Source organism: Gadus morhua, chromosome 8 (assembly GCF_902167405.1).
Source record: "Gadus morhua chromosome 8, gadMor3.0, whole genome shotgun sequence".
Lineage (NCBI taxonomy): Eukaryota > Metazoa > Chordata > Actinopteri > Gadiformes > Gadidae > Gadus > Gadus morhua.
This window is the reverse complement of record NC_044055.1, coordinates 24474800-24492975: the sequence shown is the minus strand read 5'-3', so window position 1 is coordinate 24492975 and position 18176 is coordinate 24474800. Positions and strand designations below refer to the sequence as shown.

Here is an 18176-nt window from a genome sequence, read left to right as displayed (position 1 = left end):
GTTTTTAGACCCTTCTCGTCCTTCAGTTGCCGCCAACGTTCGAAAGCAGCGCCTATGGTTATTCTTGATTTCAGTTTTTCTCTTTCAGCGTTTTTATTATCAATTACTCTCTGAAAAAGAGTTTTCCTTCTCTTTGCTGGTGGTGGTGGTGGTGGTGGGGATGGTGGCGTCTTGTCTGCCATGGAAATTGTCTTCTACTGCTAGGTCCAAATGTGGATTAACTAGTTCCAGTAGCTACCGCACGATAACAACAAACAGGAGCTTGCTCTGGGTCACGAGCTCTGGGTCACGAGTACTGCACGAAGGGGTCGCGCGCGGGGCGCGGGGGAGGGGGATTGCAGTACGACCGTTTGATTGACGTACTTACTGTCCAATGCAACTCGGTGGCAATGGAAATGATTGGCTGGAGTTTTTTCGAGCCCTGCCCGTTCCACAGATGATTGACAAGTTTAATTTTCATGTCAGCACTTCTGACTCAGTGGCTGTAAGCGGGTTATGATAAGGATTTCAAGTAATTTTGCAAAAATGGCCAAAAAAACGAATTCCGTACCCAACCTTTAATTTCTTTATTTAATTTAAAACAAATAAAAAATACACTACTTTCAGAGTTAAATAACAATAATATATATCATATGATATTGAAAATTGATGAAACACTCTTCTTAAAGTCTACAACAGACTAAGTAGAAATACGGTTTTATGAACAATGGATTGAAGCACTATGCTAAGAATTATCTTCAGTCCACGGACAATAACTAAACCGAATCTGCTATGGCATTACCCCATTGGTTTGAAATATCATCAACTTCTTATTTGTTCAAATAATGTTTGAAAAACATTTAGAAAATAAAAAGAGCAGGCTCTATTGGTTTAATCATTAAAAATGTAATTCAATTAATTAAAAAAAAATTATCAGGTCCAGCTATAGGCTTACTATTTTGTCAAATTATATGACATAAATAAAACTACAGTTGGTCAAAGCATTAGAACTGTTTAAAAAGGCCATTTTAATTTTCTAAATCTATTGCAATAAAGTACCTAAACCAGTTCCAACTAGGTGACTGTACTTACTAAACCATTATCTGAAACATCTTTTCATGGAGTCGTCTCCAACCAAAGGTGCTACATGCAGAAAAATACAATGTATTTTTGCGGTTTGTATACAATGTTTATTTCCCTTTCAGACATGTTTTTGTTTCAACATTGCTGTTCACCACTTCCCTTGGGGGATGGAATTCTTCCGAAACCATGTTACATCTCCCCTCATGTGAGAAGCACTCCTGAACGGTTAACATTGCATAGTCCTGCTCAGCATATTTTCCTAGAAGGAAACAGCAATTGAAAAAACAAAATTACTATGTATGGCGTTCATTGAAGTATACTATCCCTGCTTACCGCAAAATATACCAATATACCAAATTTAATTATATATTTTTTCACATTTTGTAGATTCAATATGTGTATGCAGTATATTTTACTATGACTGTATTGTTCTCACCTTCTCCTCCGCTGTAAGTATAGCTGAACCAGCCAATGGGCAACAAGGGGCCAAAAAGTCATCAATGCTGCTGTGATTGGAGAGAAGGGGAAAGGCCACCACAGATATTTCCGGAACTGCGAAACAGAAGTTGCATTGATTTATATTATTTTACCAAAGAAAAGGTAAAGGAATATATAAAAAAAATCATGGAATGTCATTGAGAACCAATTGTGGACGGTGGAAACTTACTTTAATGAATTTGTGCGTCAGGGATGAGAATCCCTCCTGCCTTGGCGACTGGGATCTCGACTAGAAGCAAGAAGAAGACATTAGAAACATACTGCGACTCATCTCCCAATTTAAAACCGCTTGAAGGGATTGATACAATGGAAGTGATCTTACAACATTTGTTTTAATTTCACAAAATAAAAATGTGCAGATTGTTATTTTCGTTAATGGTCTTCACCTGTGAGACAGTCAGAACCTCCAGCGTGTGGAGCCTGTGCAGCACGTTAGCCATGTCCTCTTGTAACCTAAGCAGCGCAGTAGCTATCTGCTCGTTGTTTTGACCCATTGTGACGCCTCCAGAATGTCCTCGTGCAGAGACGCACTGACAAGCGGCGACCATGTTGACACACAGCTGTGAGCCAGAGAAAGTCCTGGGTGACACGGACCCTGAAACAAGTGACCCATTTTAGGATTTGAGGTAGTAGGGAATTATATATTTCACCTTGTTTGATATATAACAACATCCATTCTTTCACCATTGTACGCTTACCTCTACCTCTCCTTGTTAAAGAGCTTGGGGTTCGTACTGTGCCAAACTCATATTCAAGAAGGGGTTGTCCGTGCTGTTTGACATCCTCCCTTCGTCTCCCTGAGGTTTTTCTGAATCCAGACGACTGAAATTTAGATATTCCTGACACTTAGATGGAAAATAATACATGTATGAATTACATCTAAAAGGGTATTTCCTATTCTTAGAAAGTACTTAATAATTAAAATACTTAAGTGTAAGTTCTAACTACTAAACACACTCTCTATCTTGTCAACCTGCCTCTTCCATAGCCAGATGTTCCATTGAATCACAGAATTCTTCATTGTCCGAGTCTGCTGTTCTGTGGTTTTTCTCAGGAATGGCACCACTGTTATCTATTAGTATGCAAGGAAAAACTTTATACATTTACAGTACGTACATCATACAAATGAAATACCTTTGTCAGTATGAAATATTTATTAATTTGTTTAATGAAATTCACATGTGGTTTATTGTGTTACTCACACATGGTCCTCCATGTGTACATAGGACTTCAACAATAAGCGGTAAGTCTTAGAATAAGTCTAGAGTACCATATTAAGCGCTATATAAATTTCATTTATTATTATTATTATTGACAATGTGTGTGTTCAGAGGACCTAAGCGGTGTGAGTGGTGCATGTGTTCAGAGGACCTAAACGGTGTGTGTGCTCCATGTGTTTAGAGGACCTAAACGGTGTCTTAGTGTCTCACCACTCTGACGACCGTTGACTCTCATGTTTGAGCTTCTCGGTGCATGAGGCTGAAGCGAGGCCAGCTCCTCGTCCTCCAGCTGGCTGTTCAAGGAGCTGTGGATCCCGTTGGTGACGGAGGACACGCTGGGATCCATGCTGCTCACTGACCACCTGCCCTCCTCCCAGACCTGTAGCCCGGGGAAGGGGGTCCTCCTCCTTTCTGGACCCCCTGAAGCCAACCAGGACAAGGACATTAGGACTTAGGAGCAACCAAAAAAGAGAGAATCAGATAAAGAAATTCCCACTGATTAGTTTTAGTTCTTAAGGTTTTTTTTTTTTTTTTTGATTGGCACAGAAGCTCAATGTCTTTTTTAATTTCTGTAGCACAAAACAATGCTATGATATAGCTCTAATTCAAATGTCCTTTCTCAGCATTCTCTCCAACAGTACTATGGAATTCACAGTGATTGCAAGGTATGTCGGCCCCAAAAATACTATTGAATCGCAGAACAAAGCACCGTCTACCAAACCCTGTCAGGTTGTAAGCATGTGTGTGTTTTAGAAAATGGCAATGCTAATGACACAAAATAGACACAAAAGGCTACCCTAAAACTACCTAGGGGTACCTTTAGCTTCCTCCTCATCCACCTGGTCCTCGTCCTCGTCCTCTGTGTCGTCTCCATTGGAGCTCCCCTCGACGTCACTGAATTCTGAATCACTACTTTCCTTGTTTCTGAACGCTAAGCTGTTGTTTTGTATATCCTCATTACTGGCGGCCATGTGCTCTCTGTTGTTGTGTTTATCCATATCCCCATCACAGATGGCCAGGCAGAGATCATTAGTTGCATCTCGGTCGTTTCCTGGGTTCTGAATATCCTCCCACAAATCCCCGAAGCCTGAATTGGGGATTAGATGACTATCGGTCACCTATGTGATCTATCTACTATTTTTATGAAACCAACCACAGTTTTGCAGCTAGCTCTACAAGGCTAGCAAAACAGAGCAAGCAGTGTACCACCTACAACCAACCACATGTGAAATCAAAGGATGAGGCAGCATGCATAGCACAATCAGACAGACTGTCGAGCTAATGAAGAACAGTAAACACATTAACAGACTATGTAGGACATTTTCTTTCTTCTACTTAAAGCGTCAAGGGTATATCTGACTTAAGCAGAGGGCAGAGAGAAAGCATTGCCTGCCCTGGTAAAAAGGTCTGTGATTAAGATTGAGCTGAAGTACAAAAAAAAGGGTGTCGCCAACCAGCGAGGACTTGCCTTCCATCAGTGGTTTGGGCTTTCTGAGCTCATCTGGTGGGGAAAGAAGCCATGCAGGATGAAATGGCAATTAGGAAGTGAGCATCTACACTTCTGTTACATGACAACACATATGCGAGATGGTGGAGGCAAATGGTTTGGATTTATATAGTTGTTATATACTTTGATTGTCTACTTATCTGCATATTTTATTTTTTAAATTTCATCAATGATACATGACAACAAAAAAGTCAAAAACACATCTTGAACTATTCCTTGACTTGCTCATTCTGAGTGAATATGGTAAAAGGACTCTAACTTTCTGTTTATCATTATCATCACCAACAACATCATAATCACTCTCTCACCTGCACAATCTGCGAAAGGTCTTGTGAAGGCTCTCTTGTCCACCTCGTTCTGCTCAACCTGATCTCCAGCTCCGTCCACCTCTGAGTAGAAGTTACCCAGCTTCTCTACAAGCTCTGACACCTCCTCCGAGACTGGGATGGTCTCCAGAATCTGAGTGCAAAAAAACACAGGATTACCTACTACTAACTACTTCAGCTGGATGTCTGGTACTGCCATCGCTAAGAGCAAGCAAAAGTCTATCATCAAATTCACAACTCTTCTCTGTTTTGGCACCGCAGATGTGAAACGAACTCCCTGCCGTAGTCAGGACCGCCGAGTTGCTCAAAAGCTTCCGCAAAAGTCTCAAGACTCACCCGTTCAGAGTTCACGTAGTCTGCCATCCCGTCCCACCCCTCCTACTTATTATATGATGTACGTCCTGGCACTTAATGTACGCATTTATTGCATGTCGTACTTAGTTATATATACACTTAGTTGCGCAGCATCTTATCCTAGCAATCTTATGTTGTATACAGGGAATTTTTTAAACTAGAGAATGCTAGTTCTTGGCACTTGGTTCTTCGAACATCCTTACTGTACCTACAGCGATATATTGTTTCACCTTCTTCTGAAAAATGTACATATTGTGAGGTGTATATGTACATGTTGGGTCTAAATGTCTTAAGTGATTGAATAATAACAATTATGTATACAATATATCTTATCATCAAACAAGTGTTTATGTTTAGTTAGACAACCTTCTTGACATAGTATTTCGCATTAGTTTCCCTATGACAACCAATTATATATAACACTAATGCTAATTGAACCGATATATTTTGGTACTTTCCATTCCCACAATCAGAGCAATTCTCCTTCTCTAATTTATAGAATGAAGATTTTACCCCTCACTGAATAAGAAAGATAATCCTAAATCAACATCAGGATGTCTGCTTTGTTCTATCTTCAATTCCAAGTGCATGTTAATTTGACTTAGTTAAACCTTAACGACGTCAGAGTTAATACTGAAACAGCTTACCAGTTGAATGTCGTCAACATAATTGATCATGGCCTCCTCCTTTGTCATATTTCCTAAAGAGCTCCAGGCATCCCTGCCAAGAACCAAAAATATTAGCATCCATATGTGAGCAACATGGGCAAAGAGAGCCCAAACAAAGATTACAAGTCTATCGATGGCGAACACAATTGATTCCCTCTTTCCTGTTGCAGGGCGGGACAGGGGGGAAGGTAGTGGCTGGCCTAAGTGGATGTCCCTAATCCCTAATGTCCACAGCCTCACCTGGAAGCGTCACACATTGGAAAAAGTGACTGAAAACTGTCATAGAATTTTCCCAAAAATTGGCTACGATAAACTTAATGATATTAGATGACAGCAGCAGGTAATAGCAATAGATTAATATAGCTCATAACAGCATGTAGACATGATTTTCTATCAGACCTTTATTGACGTCTCACACACTGTCTCACATACCAAAATAATCTGCCCAGGCAAATATCGAGACCTGCCAGTGATGCCACCATTTGAGTTGATGCAAATCGCCTCCCTACTAGAGGGGCTTTGAACACTACATTGAGCTCACCCCACTTGATGGGCTCTGAACACCAAAGGGAGCGTACCTTTCTGCCATAACAATGTTTATAAACGTAAAACGTCAAGCTAGAAATCGTGAAACAGATACTCCGCCTTATTATTGTTTTAATATAGTGTAAAGCCATACCCTGTTAAATTATGCACACATAGTTCCCCCCATATGCTGTATATGTTTTTTTCTGGCCTCAGGGAATAAAGATATGGTCATTAATATCACACAGAAAGCCATTTTTAACACTATCGCAGACACCTGGCTGCTTTAGGCACAAGAAGGGATACATAATTGATGATCGGCTATTACCATCTAATACAATCGCTCCTGCCTCTTCTTTTGCAAAATAATATAATAAATACAACTAATGACCACATGCAACTGCAATAGTTTTCCCGCTTCTTACAAAATTAGAATTTCAAAAACATGATAAACAGAAACTAATGCTCGTTGATAAACAAGATAGATAGATGTTTTTATTTTTTGTATATTTCTTGTTTTCATTATTTATGTTCTCTCTTTTAATTTATCTATAAATATATTTATTTATAATGATCTTAGTTTCTGCTGTGACCCCCATATTTATGATTGGATTATTAGAGTACCATTTCATTCTATTCAAGCTCCCAATCAGTTTTGTAGATAACGTAGCTCTTAGCTAGCATTCTAGTACGTTACGCACACAAAAAACTGAACAATTCTTTAGCTAAAAGGAAGCTGACCATTTAGCCTTCCCCCGACTGTCCCAGAAGCCGATGGGCCTGGGGGCATGGCAGGGCCCCAGCGTGGCCTGCTTGTAGTAGCTGTAGAACATCAGCATCATGTTGTCAGAGGGCTGGTATGGCCCTGAGGGAGAGACATGTTTAATTAAAGTCACCATCATTATCCTCATCAACATCATCATATCCATCACCATGAGTTAAGACCAAAATATTATTATCATTAGTTTTATATTAATGAAGTAGTTATAATATAGGATAAACGTCACCTGTTATAGTCCTTCAAATGGAAACTTTATGAACTTGTATACTATGTGAGGAGAAATTTTAATGATGTTGTTTTGTTGACATTTGACATGGTTGACATGGTTGGGGGTTTCTCCGTCAAAATTGAAACATTGTTTGAGTACTATATTTGGCTTTTTGAGATTATATGTGACCAAATATTGCAATGTTAGGGCATTTTAATCATTAAGAGACCATGACATAAAATGACACTTTCAAATGTAGGTCAATGAATGTCAAATGATTGAGACAGGAAAGGACAGACGCTGGGACAGGACAGACACTGCGATAGGACAGACACTGGGATAGGACGGGATAGGACAGACACTGGGACAGGACAGACACTGACCATCCTCAGGCAAACTCCGGATAACTCCAACTGCGGCATCAAACCTGGCCTCCAGGCTGGACTCCTGCTCCATGCTGTGTGGACCAGGACGACAGATGAGATCTTCAAGGCTTCAATACACATGACATGTCTAAACACTAAGCCCACACAAATACTTATGTACCGAGAAACGTTGTGAGTGTGTAGGAGCTGTAAAATACGGCAGGATTATTTTGACCCATGAGATGAATGGAGGTTGCAGATGAATGAGCAATGCCCTGATGTTTACCTTGTTTCAGATGTCAGGCCTGTCAGAAGGTCCCCAGAAACGTCCTCTTAGTGTTTATGAACACAGCCAATTGCTATGTTGTCCTCTTAGTGTTCATGAACACAGCCTATGGCTATGTTGGTCCTTATCTGCAGTAGGCTCCGTTAAAGCCCATCTCAAGGATGAGCCGAGCAGTGACCGTATGATCAGGAGGGCATTATGGTAACTGTAGTTCTCTCGAGCAACACCTCCTACACTCGTTGGCGAAACGAAATATATTTTCCTTCAATTCCCACAACTCTCTGTTTCACTAAAGATTTACCCACCGAGCATTATGGGAAATGTAGTGTTGCCCACTGTGCAGGTCATTATCTGGCGTTAGGGTTCAAACCAGTACAACGTGTATTTATTGTTGGATAAGCTAAACATGTTTACAAAGTAAGCGTTTCTAACAATTAACCTGCCAGATGTGTCGTTAATATGTTATGAGGGTCACCTACTGAGGTATTAAGATAAATATATATTATTAAAGCACCGCTATGAATAACATCGACACAATGTCAGAGAAAATAAAAGCTTTTGCATTGCATTTGTTATTGGCGTAATTTGTAACCGTTCCAACGGTAGGCCTATCTTAAGACAAACATTAGTGATACCAAACATATCTTTATTTCAGTGCAAATGTGAACGGATGTAAATGATAATTGTTTGCCACAAACTTAAAGGAATAAAAAAAATCTAATTTTAATAATAATATGGACAGTGCATGATTTGACGCAGACGCGCGTTTATCGTTTCGCTGGAGCTCACACCGCAATCTCATCTGATTGGGCATTACGTCCTCGCAGCACCTCTCTCAACCAATCGCCGGTCTCACCGGTGACCAAATCATAAACGGTGACGGGATTTGCATTGTCCATCCCAGCAGCCCCACCGTGTTTCCAGGCGGGGGAGCCCCTTCACCAGAGCCCCTTCCCCCCTACCAGAGCACCGAGCCCCGCCGAACACCGGAGGAGGAGAGGCACGCCGAGGATGTAAGATGGCAGAACTACAAATGCTATTAGAGGAAGAGATTCCGGCCGGTAAAAGAGCTCTTGTGGAAAGCTACCAGAATCTGTCGAGGGTAGCGGAATACTGCGAGAACAACTATGTCCAGGTAAGAGATCCGTGTTTTAAACGGTTAATGTGTCCGGTATCTCCGTGATTATCGACGGTACCAGCGAGGGGAGACTACAGGAAACGGGGTCCTCAGCTCCGCTACGTTCTCCTGGTCCTCCATCCAGGCCCGCAGCCCGTTGAACCGGGGGTTTAGTCGTGTTTTACCCGGTCTCTTTGTGAGGGAGACCGTGGGGGTTTAGACCTGTTTTTTAGGTCTCTTTGTGAGGGGCACCGTGTGTGTGGCAGCGGGTCGTGTTCACCATCCCGGGCTCCTCGTCTCTATTCTCCGGGCTTCTCTCCGAGGGTGTGTCGCTGCTAGGACCAGAAGCTTTCTCACTGACTGCACGCTCTTTCATGGGAGCCAATGTGTCTGTGTAGTAGTGCCACACATTTGGTCCTTATATGATCTTTAATTATTTATATTATGTACCATCCCTTTACGGACACGTTATTACGCTATGAAGATACTGAGCTATATAGTATTGGACCTTCATTAGTGGATCAATGGCTCAGCAGAAGTGGGATAAATTGTGAGCCCCTATGTGTGCATAATAAAACAGGGCATGGCCTTACACTGTATTTAAACGATAGTAAGGCGGAGTATCTGTTTCACAGTTTGAAGCACGACGTTTGACGTTTATAAACGTTGCTATTGGCAGAAGGGTAAGCTGACTTTAGTGTTCAGAGCCCCTCCAGTAGGGGGGCGATCTGCATCAAATCAAATGGTGGCATCACTAGCAGGTCTCACTGGCAGAGATAAGCCAATGACACTTCAAAGATAAGACAATATCTTAAGGTGCTGAATGCGAATTGCTGTTTTCTCAGAACGTATTATGTATGATTTAGGCGACGGTGTGAGCCAATTTAATTAACTAACAGGTTTAAAATGTCAGAATCGTCCTTCCAGACAGACAAACATAGTGCCAGAGAGAGATCTAAGTTGGCAGATGTAAGTAATGGATGTTCAGGACATGTTCAGGTAGCCTTACTTGTCACCAGAAATAAAATTAAAAAATGTTGATTGACTATTGGTTATGCAAAGAGGGTCACAGCAATGATTATGGTGTAGTATGACGGTTGGGCTTTCCCAGGAGGCCTTGATACAATTTGAGTCAGAGTAGATACCTCACAGGCACAGTAACATTGGCTTCTGTTCAGCTGCAGTCACAGACTGAGAATCCTCCAGTCTTGTCAAGATATGGATTGGATTCCCTTTATCTGTGTCAGTTTTGATGTCATTCCAGACATATTGAATTACAACAAGCGGTCCGATCACAAATTTATGGCACATAATCTCAATAATTGTTAAGCAGTTGAAATAAAGATTAGTACTATAGATTCAACCACAAAACACACCCACAGCAGCAGGGTGTGCCTGCTTAAAAATAAGTGCAATGTCAACGAGCTGCCAAATGATGTTACTATTTTTTTAATGTGTCAGACTAGGATTAATGAAACAGGATTAGTGTCCTCCTTGTACACTCTCAAAATTGTAAATGTCAATGAATTAAACGCACTATAGTTTTTTATTACGCATACTCACTGCTCAAACAAAGACCTAATCTGTCTCAGCTATTGTTGACCCTACCACTTTAACATATAACTACAAACACTCAAACATGCACAAACACAAACTAGCATGCATATGCATGGCATTGCGCACACACACATCTCTGTCAGATCACATGACTAAGCTCTACAGGACGCACACCCACCCACACACACCAACACCCCCACACACACACACACACACACACACACAAAGGCATGTACTCCCATGACTGATAGCTTTATGCACAACTCAGATGTTGGTCAACGTTGACATCAGTCACACATAAAGCCACACACGCACACACACGCACGCACGCACGCACGCACGCACGTACTAGGGCTGCAGGATATATCGGCTATGTACGATTTATCGATATAATTTCCACGGGGATACAAGATTTGACAATATCGTTTATATCGATATGCGTTAAAATGGTCAGTTTCCCCCTCAAGCGTCTACAGCGCTTGCCTTGGAGACTGTGAGCGCGACCCCTCCCCCTCCCACTCTGTCTTTCCGAACGTGCGTGTGCAAAGACGCCTCATTCCCGCCCCCGCCGCCCCCTCACAACACAACAAGCATGGATGATACCCGTAAAGAAAACGAGACGGCGGCGGTAGACGAAATTGTTTCAAAGAGGAGAAACAACGGCTCCATAATGTGGAAATAGTTCGGGTTTAAAAAAAAACAGATGAGCAGCAGCTGCAGGTCATCTGTAGAGAGTGTAGCAGTTAGTTTTAATAAAAGTGCTTGCAACATCTCACATGTGGCTTTTGACTTAGAAAAAAAACATCTAACCCACTCTATAGAAAATATCGAGATATATATCGTATATCGCCATTCAGCCAAAAAATATCGGGATATCATTTTTTGCTCATATCGTGCAGCCCTAGCACGTACGCACGCACGCACGCACGCACGCACGCACGCACGCACGCACGCACGCACGCACGCACGCACACACACACACACACACACACACTCACACAGACACAGACACAGACACACACACACACACATACACAAACAACACACATGTCCCTCTATCGCAATTACAAACACTATCTACTGATGTTTAAGAATGGCTGTTATAACAAAGCAACTAAGAACATATAACTTATATAACTATAAGAAAGGCATCTATGCCTAGTATTATATACATTACATTGTATGCACGGTATTATTAATATTTTTTACATTTTTAAAAGCCTTTTCTAAGCCTATTATCATAAAATAAATAAATAGAGACAGACAGACAGACCGTCAGACTGAGACAAGGCTTTTGAATTAATTCAAGGATCTGAATTATGAAAAATAAATATGCCGCTACCCAAGGTTTTTTGAACAAATTTCCCAGAGACATTTTAAGAGCTCTCCAATTAGTTTGAATTGAAGCGGGTTCCATATCTTTAACTCCAATCGGACTTGTTATAACATTAGTTCTCTTTTCCACATCTCCCCTCTTGAGCCTGGTCCTACCAGACTCTCGTACTTCATTTCATTTGCACAGAGAGTCTGGACCACTCAATTGACAAACTTTAACTCACTTGAAGGCGGGTGTCTGTTGAAGTTTAAAACTATTGGAACTGCCCAGTGCCACTCTGGATCTGCCATAACCAATTGCTAACGTTTGGCCGGGAACCACGTTGCGCGCAGGCTGTTAACAAACCTAACACCGTGCGTGAAGATGTCCGTCAACGAGAGTTGACTTTAACGTCATTGTTCTCAGCCACTCCCTCTGTTCGCTGATTTGACGCAGAAAATTTGGACGGAGAAAACCCACAGGGCATACTCACACTAGGCAAGTTTGCCTGTTTCGTAGACCCAGACCCAGACCTAGTACTGAAGGGAAATCAAAATAGAGCGGTACTTCGGTGGGCGGAGCCAGGCTACCTTGAGCCGTGGTTCTTGAGCCGTGTTCTTTGGCTGTGGGATTGTTTGTGTATGTCCATGATCGAGCAAATATTCCTCCATTAGATAAAGGAATTATGTTCAAGCATCCATGTATTTTTGTATGTCTTATTGTAAAAAAAATTGGTCTAAGGCTGTTAGAAATATCTCAATACACACAATAGCAGTACAACATTATAATACATAACCAACTTTCATGAATAGTGAAATCAACCACACAAACATAAGAGCCTACTAGACCTATTTTTTGTATCGTATCACAATGAGTGACAAATAATAGGATGACTGTTTGTTGATAGTACCTCACTTAAGGCTCAGAATAACATCAATGTTGTGCATCAAATGTGGAAAATGTATTTAAAGATCTGTGATCAGCAAAGCAAGATGTTCCTTTTATAGTCCTGACCAATTGGAAAAAATAGAAATCTGAATTCATGTCATGTGATCTAGGTAGACCCAAGAGGTAGGCGTCTTTTTGTCGGTTTGGTGTTGTATCCGTGTGACTTTTCACAACAAAGTATAAAACTCTAGTAGGGAAAGAAAACATGCTTCCATCAAGCATAAAAAATAAAGTTAAATAATGCATCAATAATAGTGTTCACAACAATGGCCGTGCCATGACGGAGACCCGCCCCCCCTCATGGTCTATGTTGGGACCTATGCTTGCTTCCGGCTGCCTGGAGGAGGAGGTCTGGATCTCAAGGAATGTCCCAGCATTCCTCCAGCCTTGGATGACCTCCCTCGCACCTGTTATGGACCCTTTGGCTCCATGCATTGCCATGATGTTGAGTCACAGGAACATGGATGTGCAATCCACCATTTAATGTTCACTTGAAGAACTACGTTGTAGAAACAAGCTTTAATATGTTTTATTATTCTCTCTTCTCCTCTCTTCCCCCTCACAATATTGGCTACCTCCATCGTCACCGTCTCCTCCACTGCCACCACCGCCGACACCAATATCATCATCATCCTCATCCACGACCTCATCCTCCTCATCACCTCCTCAACCATCTCCTCCACTACCAAAACCAAATCCTCCCCCCACCACTATCTCTTCTACCACCACCACCACCACCATCCCCTCCCACCCCACCCTCGCCTCCACCCAGGCCCAGGACAAACGCAAGGCCCTGGAGGAGACCAAGGCTTACACCACCCAGTCCCTGGCCAGCGTGGCCTACCAGATCAACGCCCTGGCCAACAATGTGCTGCAGCTGCTGGACATCCAGGCCTCGCAGCTCCGCCGCATGGAGTCCTCCATCAACCACATCTCCCAGGTAGGTCGGCACACGCCCACACGGGCCTCCCACCGACCGGGAGTCTGTGGGAGTTCACCGGGTCTTATGTAGGAAGAGAAACAGAAGAGAAACTGTCTTTTCCTTTTTATTCAACGTCTAGGTGATTTTGCATCTTTTACTATCACTGTTGAGTCATTTAGCAGATGCTTTTATCTGAAGCACGCACGGTGCCAGGATTCCTGTTGTGGATGGGCCAGACTAATTGTGGGTGGTCCTTAAATTAAAAACGTTATCAAATCCTTGTTTAACCTAATACAAATGACCGACTAATATACTGTTATATTATCTGTGGTGCATAATAGCTTGATGCTCTCTAAATATTTTGTTGCATTGTAAAAAGTTTCGGTGGATAGGACGGTCCTATCCGCGATGGCTCCTTAGGCTTTTGTACACTGCCAAGCCGGTTCGGTCGCGGCTTGGCACGAAGCAACGTTCCTCGCTGCGTCTGCATCACCTTCTCTCCCATGATGGTCAGCAGCTCGCGGATTTCACCGTCTCTCCAGTTAGAACTGCTCATGTTGATATCGCTGCGTTATTGTCTCGGTTGTAGAGACAACGCAGCAACACCTTCACCCAAGTACTGTACTGAGGGTACATTAAAGAAAACAGATGTTGCAGCAACAGCAGGTCATGGTCAAGTTACCTGAGAGAGCTGCTTTTAACTTCCATTAATATGCCTATGAGTTGTGTTTATGTTGACGCGTTTGTCATGCTGGAAGGCCTGTACTGTTTAGATACGGGCACGAGCACGTATAAAGTGGAACAAACTGGCCTTCACTGAAAAAAACACACAGACGCACGCACATGCAGCAGACAAATACACCCGGACACACACACACACATGCACGCACACCCAGACATATACACACCCACACACACACACACACACACACACACACACACACACACACACACACACACACACACACACACACACACACACACACACACACACACACACACACACACACACAGACACACACACACACACACACCCTTTTTACAAGCATTCATTATACAGACAGACAAGACAGAGGGGAATGGGTCAGGGTGGATCTGCCAATCCTACACAACCTTTCAAATCAACATGTCTCATCAGCAGTCTCTCGCTTCCTCTGCTCCCAGCACTCTCTCTCTCTCTCTCTCTCTCTCTCTCTCTCTCTCTCTCTCTCTCTCTCGCTCTCTCCCTCTCTCTCTCGTCCTCACTCTCTCTCGCCCTTTACGCAATAATTATTGCCCTCACTCTCATCTCTCACTTTGTCTACCCCTCTCTCTCTCTCTCTCTCTCTCTCTCTCTCTCTCTCTCTCTCTCTCTCTCTCTCTCTCTCTCTCTCTCTCTCTCTCTCTCACTCTCTAACTCTCTCTCCCTCTCTCTCTCTCTCTCTCTCTCTCTCTCTCTCTCTCTCTCTCTCTCTCTCTCTCTTTCTCTTTCTCTCTATCAATGTAGCCTGCTGATTGCCACTAACCAATCAGCCATGAGCGTTTTACACAGCCAACAAACGGCTTCAAACTGATCCACTCTTAAAATCATCTCTGATTATTTAGTTGTATTTTCATCCTAGTTGTTTTCCCCTGATGCAGCCTCCTCAGCCAGTGTGTAATAGCCCTCTCAGACCAGATAATGACACACTGGGATAAAGACATGGCCATGGCAACCCTCAATTACAGAAAAAAAGTTAGATGCAAACTGACCTGCCATACTCTCCTACAAAATTTCAATTTAGGCCAGTTGATTGAGCTGTTTGGTGGATGTGACTAGCTTGCATCTGCTGATGTGCTTGCCCAACACCACTCAAGAAGCAAGTGGCTGTTATGCTGACTCGTGAATGTTTACACGATAAAAACTGTTGTTTATGTCTCTTCGCTGCTGTTGGTCGGAAAGAGAAAAATAAAGATGTGGGCAAAAGCACCGCCAGCACAGGTTTAGGGTTGTAGCAATAAAAGGAACTCATTTAATAGTAGCATACACAACACTTTATTATATATACACCATTGGATTAAAGAGAGAGAGAGAGAGAGAGAGAGAGAGAGAGAGAGAGAGAGAGAGAGAGAGAGAGAGAGAGAGAGAGAGAGAGAGAGAGAGAGAGAGAGAGAGAGATAGGGGGAGAGAGAGTAAAGATTCAGAGAGAAACAGACAAGAAACAAGAGAGAGTTTGATTTCTGTAATCTACGTTTCGATTGCTGTGTTTTCAGAATGTCTCTCACAATACATGAGTTTGCTTTGATCAAGAGTTCTGGTATACAGAGAAAGAGTGTTACAGTTTTATTCACAATATGACTCTGTTTCGCCGCAGCCACTGACACACTGCAGGTGTGACAGAGTTAGGGCCATTCCTGGTTGTAAGTCTGTTGTTTCAGTTTATGTTGCATTGTTGGGTTCTGCCGTGTCATCGATCTCCTCTCTGCTAGACACTAACTATAGCTCCCAAAATAATACATGCTACTTCCTGTCTCCCAGCCCTTCATTCTCTCTCTCTATGTTTTCTGAACTCTATCTCCATGTCTGTTGTCCAGCTCTCTCAGCCAATCGCGGACAGGAAATAAGGCAGGCCGCCGTCGCCCTATCCCAGCTGGGTGTGACCACTCGATTTCCTCTCCTGCAGACATAGCTAGAATATAAATTCACTTTTGCCTCAGTTACCCTTCAGATTGCATTGGACCAGGTCCTTGCATTTGTTCAAGCTTTCCCTCTCACATACTCCTCCTCTCCTCTTCCCTGTATCCTAACATCTTTTCCTTTATCTTCTTCCCGGTTTCTTAATCTTTTTTTTCTGTCTCCGCTGTCCTCTCCCTTGCCCCTTGCTGTTTCTATCAGACTTTCTCTCCCTCTTACTATCTCTCTCGGTAGTGCATTCGCGCTGTCCAGCTAAATCTAATGGGGCCACATCTATGCTGAAACTCTTCATTCACTTCAATGGCTTCTGCGTTCTCTTTATCAATGGTTTTTTTCATGATGGGATGGTAAAACCGTGCATAATCATTAATCAGAGAGAAAAGAGCTTCTCAAAAGACAGACACTTTTTGATTTTATATATATATTTAAAGATATATATATATTTGTTTGCCTTCAGTTTATTATTTTACCCTGTAAAGTATATTAGGGTAATTGTTGCCTATATTTACTATTGATGGAATGCAAATGCTGACAATGAACGCACACATTGTCGACATTTTGTGTATTTGTTTGGAGATCGGTCCTTAGTAAAGGTGCTTCGCCTACAGAAGGCCTTCGGAAACCCTGCTGCACAAGCTAGCAAACATGCTGCTGCAGCAGAGGGGCTCAGAGCCTTGTAGAGAGAGAGAGAGAGAGTCAGGTGTGTTCAGGGTGGAGGGGATCAGAACCTTGTAGAGAGAGAGAGTCAGGTGTGTTCAGGGTGGAGGGGCTCAGAGCCTTGTAGAGAGAGAGAGTCAGGTGTGTTCAGGGTGGAGGGGCTCAGAGCCTTGTAGAGAGAGGGAGTCAGGTGTGTTCAGGGTGGAGGGGCTCAGAGCCTTGTAGAGAGAGAGAGAGAGAGAGAGTCAGGTGTGTTCCGGGTGGAGGGGCTCAGAGCCTTGTAGAGAGAGAGAGAGAGAGAGTCAGGTGTGTTCAGGGTGGAAGGGCTCAGAGCCTTGTAGAGAGAGAGAGAGAGAGACAGGTGTGTTCAGGGTGGAAGGGCTCAGAGCCTTGTAGAGAGAGAGAGAGAGTCAGGTGTGTTGAGGGTGAAGGTTGGTCCGTCTGATGCAGTCTGCTGTCAGTCCACGTTGGCTGGACGTTATTAGATCAGTACAAGATCACTCTAAATGTCTGCAGGGATTTCCCACATTATAAATGCTAGATTGGCAGGAATCTATTCAATTATGCACAATACCCGCAATCCCTTACTGACATTCAGACCTTGCATAATGTGGTAATAGCTCCTTGGCCTTATATATAAAGCAGAATGTGTCCTTCCTGCCAAAGCAGATGAATATTCTCTTTCTATACGTATAAACTTCAGAAGGCATATACCCAAGGTAAATAGATGAAGTAGGATGTCTGATAGACAGATCCCATGCCCAATGTCCCTGTGGTCTGTGTCCAAGAGATCCAAAGAGACCGGGACTCAACCAGACAGACTGGGTCTCCGTGGGAGGGTCGTCGGGTTCAGCCCTGATGCGACGGCTGGCTTGTGATTGATGTGTGACCTCATTGCTGTGCGGATCAAGTGCAACTTATGTGCACATGCACGCACACAGACACAGACAGACACAGAGCACAGGCCTACACACAGGGGAAAAAGACATGCGAATGCACATGCACACATTCCCATCCATGCGTGTGCACGTTCACACACACACACACACACACACACATGCACACACACACACACACACACAAATACACACACGCACACACACACACACACACAAACACACACACACACACACACACACACACATACAAACATTTTCACACTCTCATGTAGGGCATTAAGTTAAAATGATATAAATTACAAGCTACT

The 18176-nt window shown here is 42.9% G+C and overlaps 2 protein-coding genes across 4 annotated transcripts in view; one reads left to right on the top strand and one right to left on the bottom strand.

The window, feature by feature from the left end:
• Positions 1–593: 593 nt before the first annotated feature.
• LOC115549484 (acyl-CoA-binding domain-containing protein 5) lies at positions 594–7980 on the bottom strand. Of its 3 annotated transcripts, XM_030364704.1 has the most exons (14): positions 7801–7980; positions 7533–7606; positions 6902–7025; positions 5615–5687; positions 4596–4746; positions 4249–4281; positions 3598–3867; positions 2991–3200; positions 2538–2632; positions 2259–2382; positions 1947–2155; positions 1730–1789; positions 1499–1614; positions 594–1321 (listed from the first exon to the last, which is right to left on the bottom strand). In XM_030364704.1, the coding sequence occupies exons 2-14, from the start codon at positions 7603–7605 to the stop codon at positions 1309–1311; spliced, it is 1551 nt and encodes a 516-aa protein (XP_030220564.1). In that variant the 5' UTR covers position 7606; positions 7801–7980; the 3' UTR covers positions 594–1308. The 3 variants fall into 3 exon arrangements, with proteins under 3 accessions (XP_030220564.1, XP_030220565.1, XP_030220567.1); XM_030364705.1 differs by lacking the exon at positions 3598–3867; XM_030364707.1 differs by lacking the exons at positions 3598–3867; positions 4249–4281.
• A 706-nt stretch (positions 7981–8686) lies between these two features.
• The window catches only part of LOC115548918 (abl interactor 1-like), a 34639-nt gene continuing 25149 nt past the window's right edge, over positions 8687–18176 (top strand). Inside the window, 2 exon segments of the mRNA XM_030363846.1 lie at positions 8687–8935; positions 13510–13677. Of these exon segments, the coding sequence (XP_030219706.1) occupies positions 8819–8935; positions 13510–13677 (285 nt within the window). The 5' untranslated portion in view covers positions 8687–8818.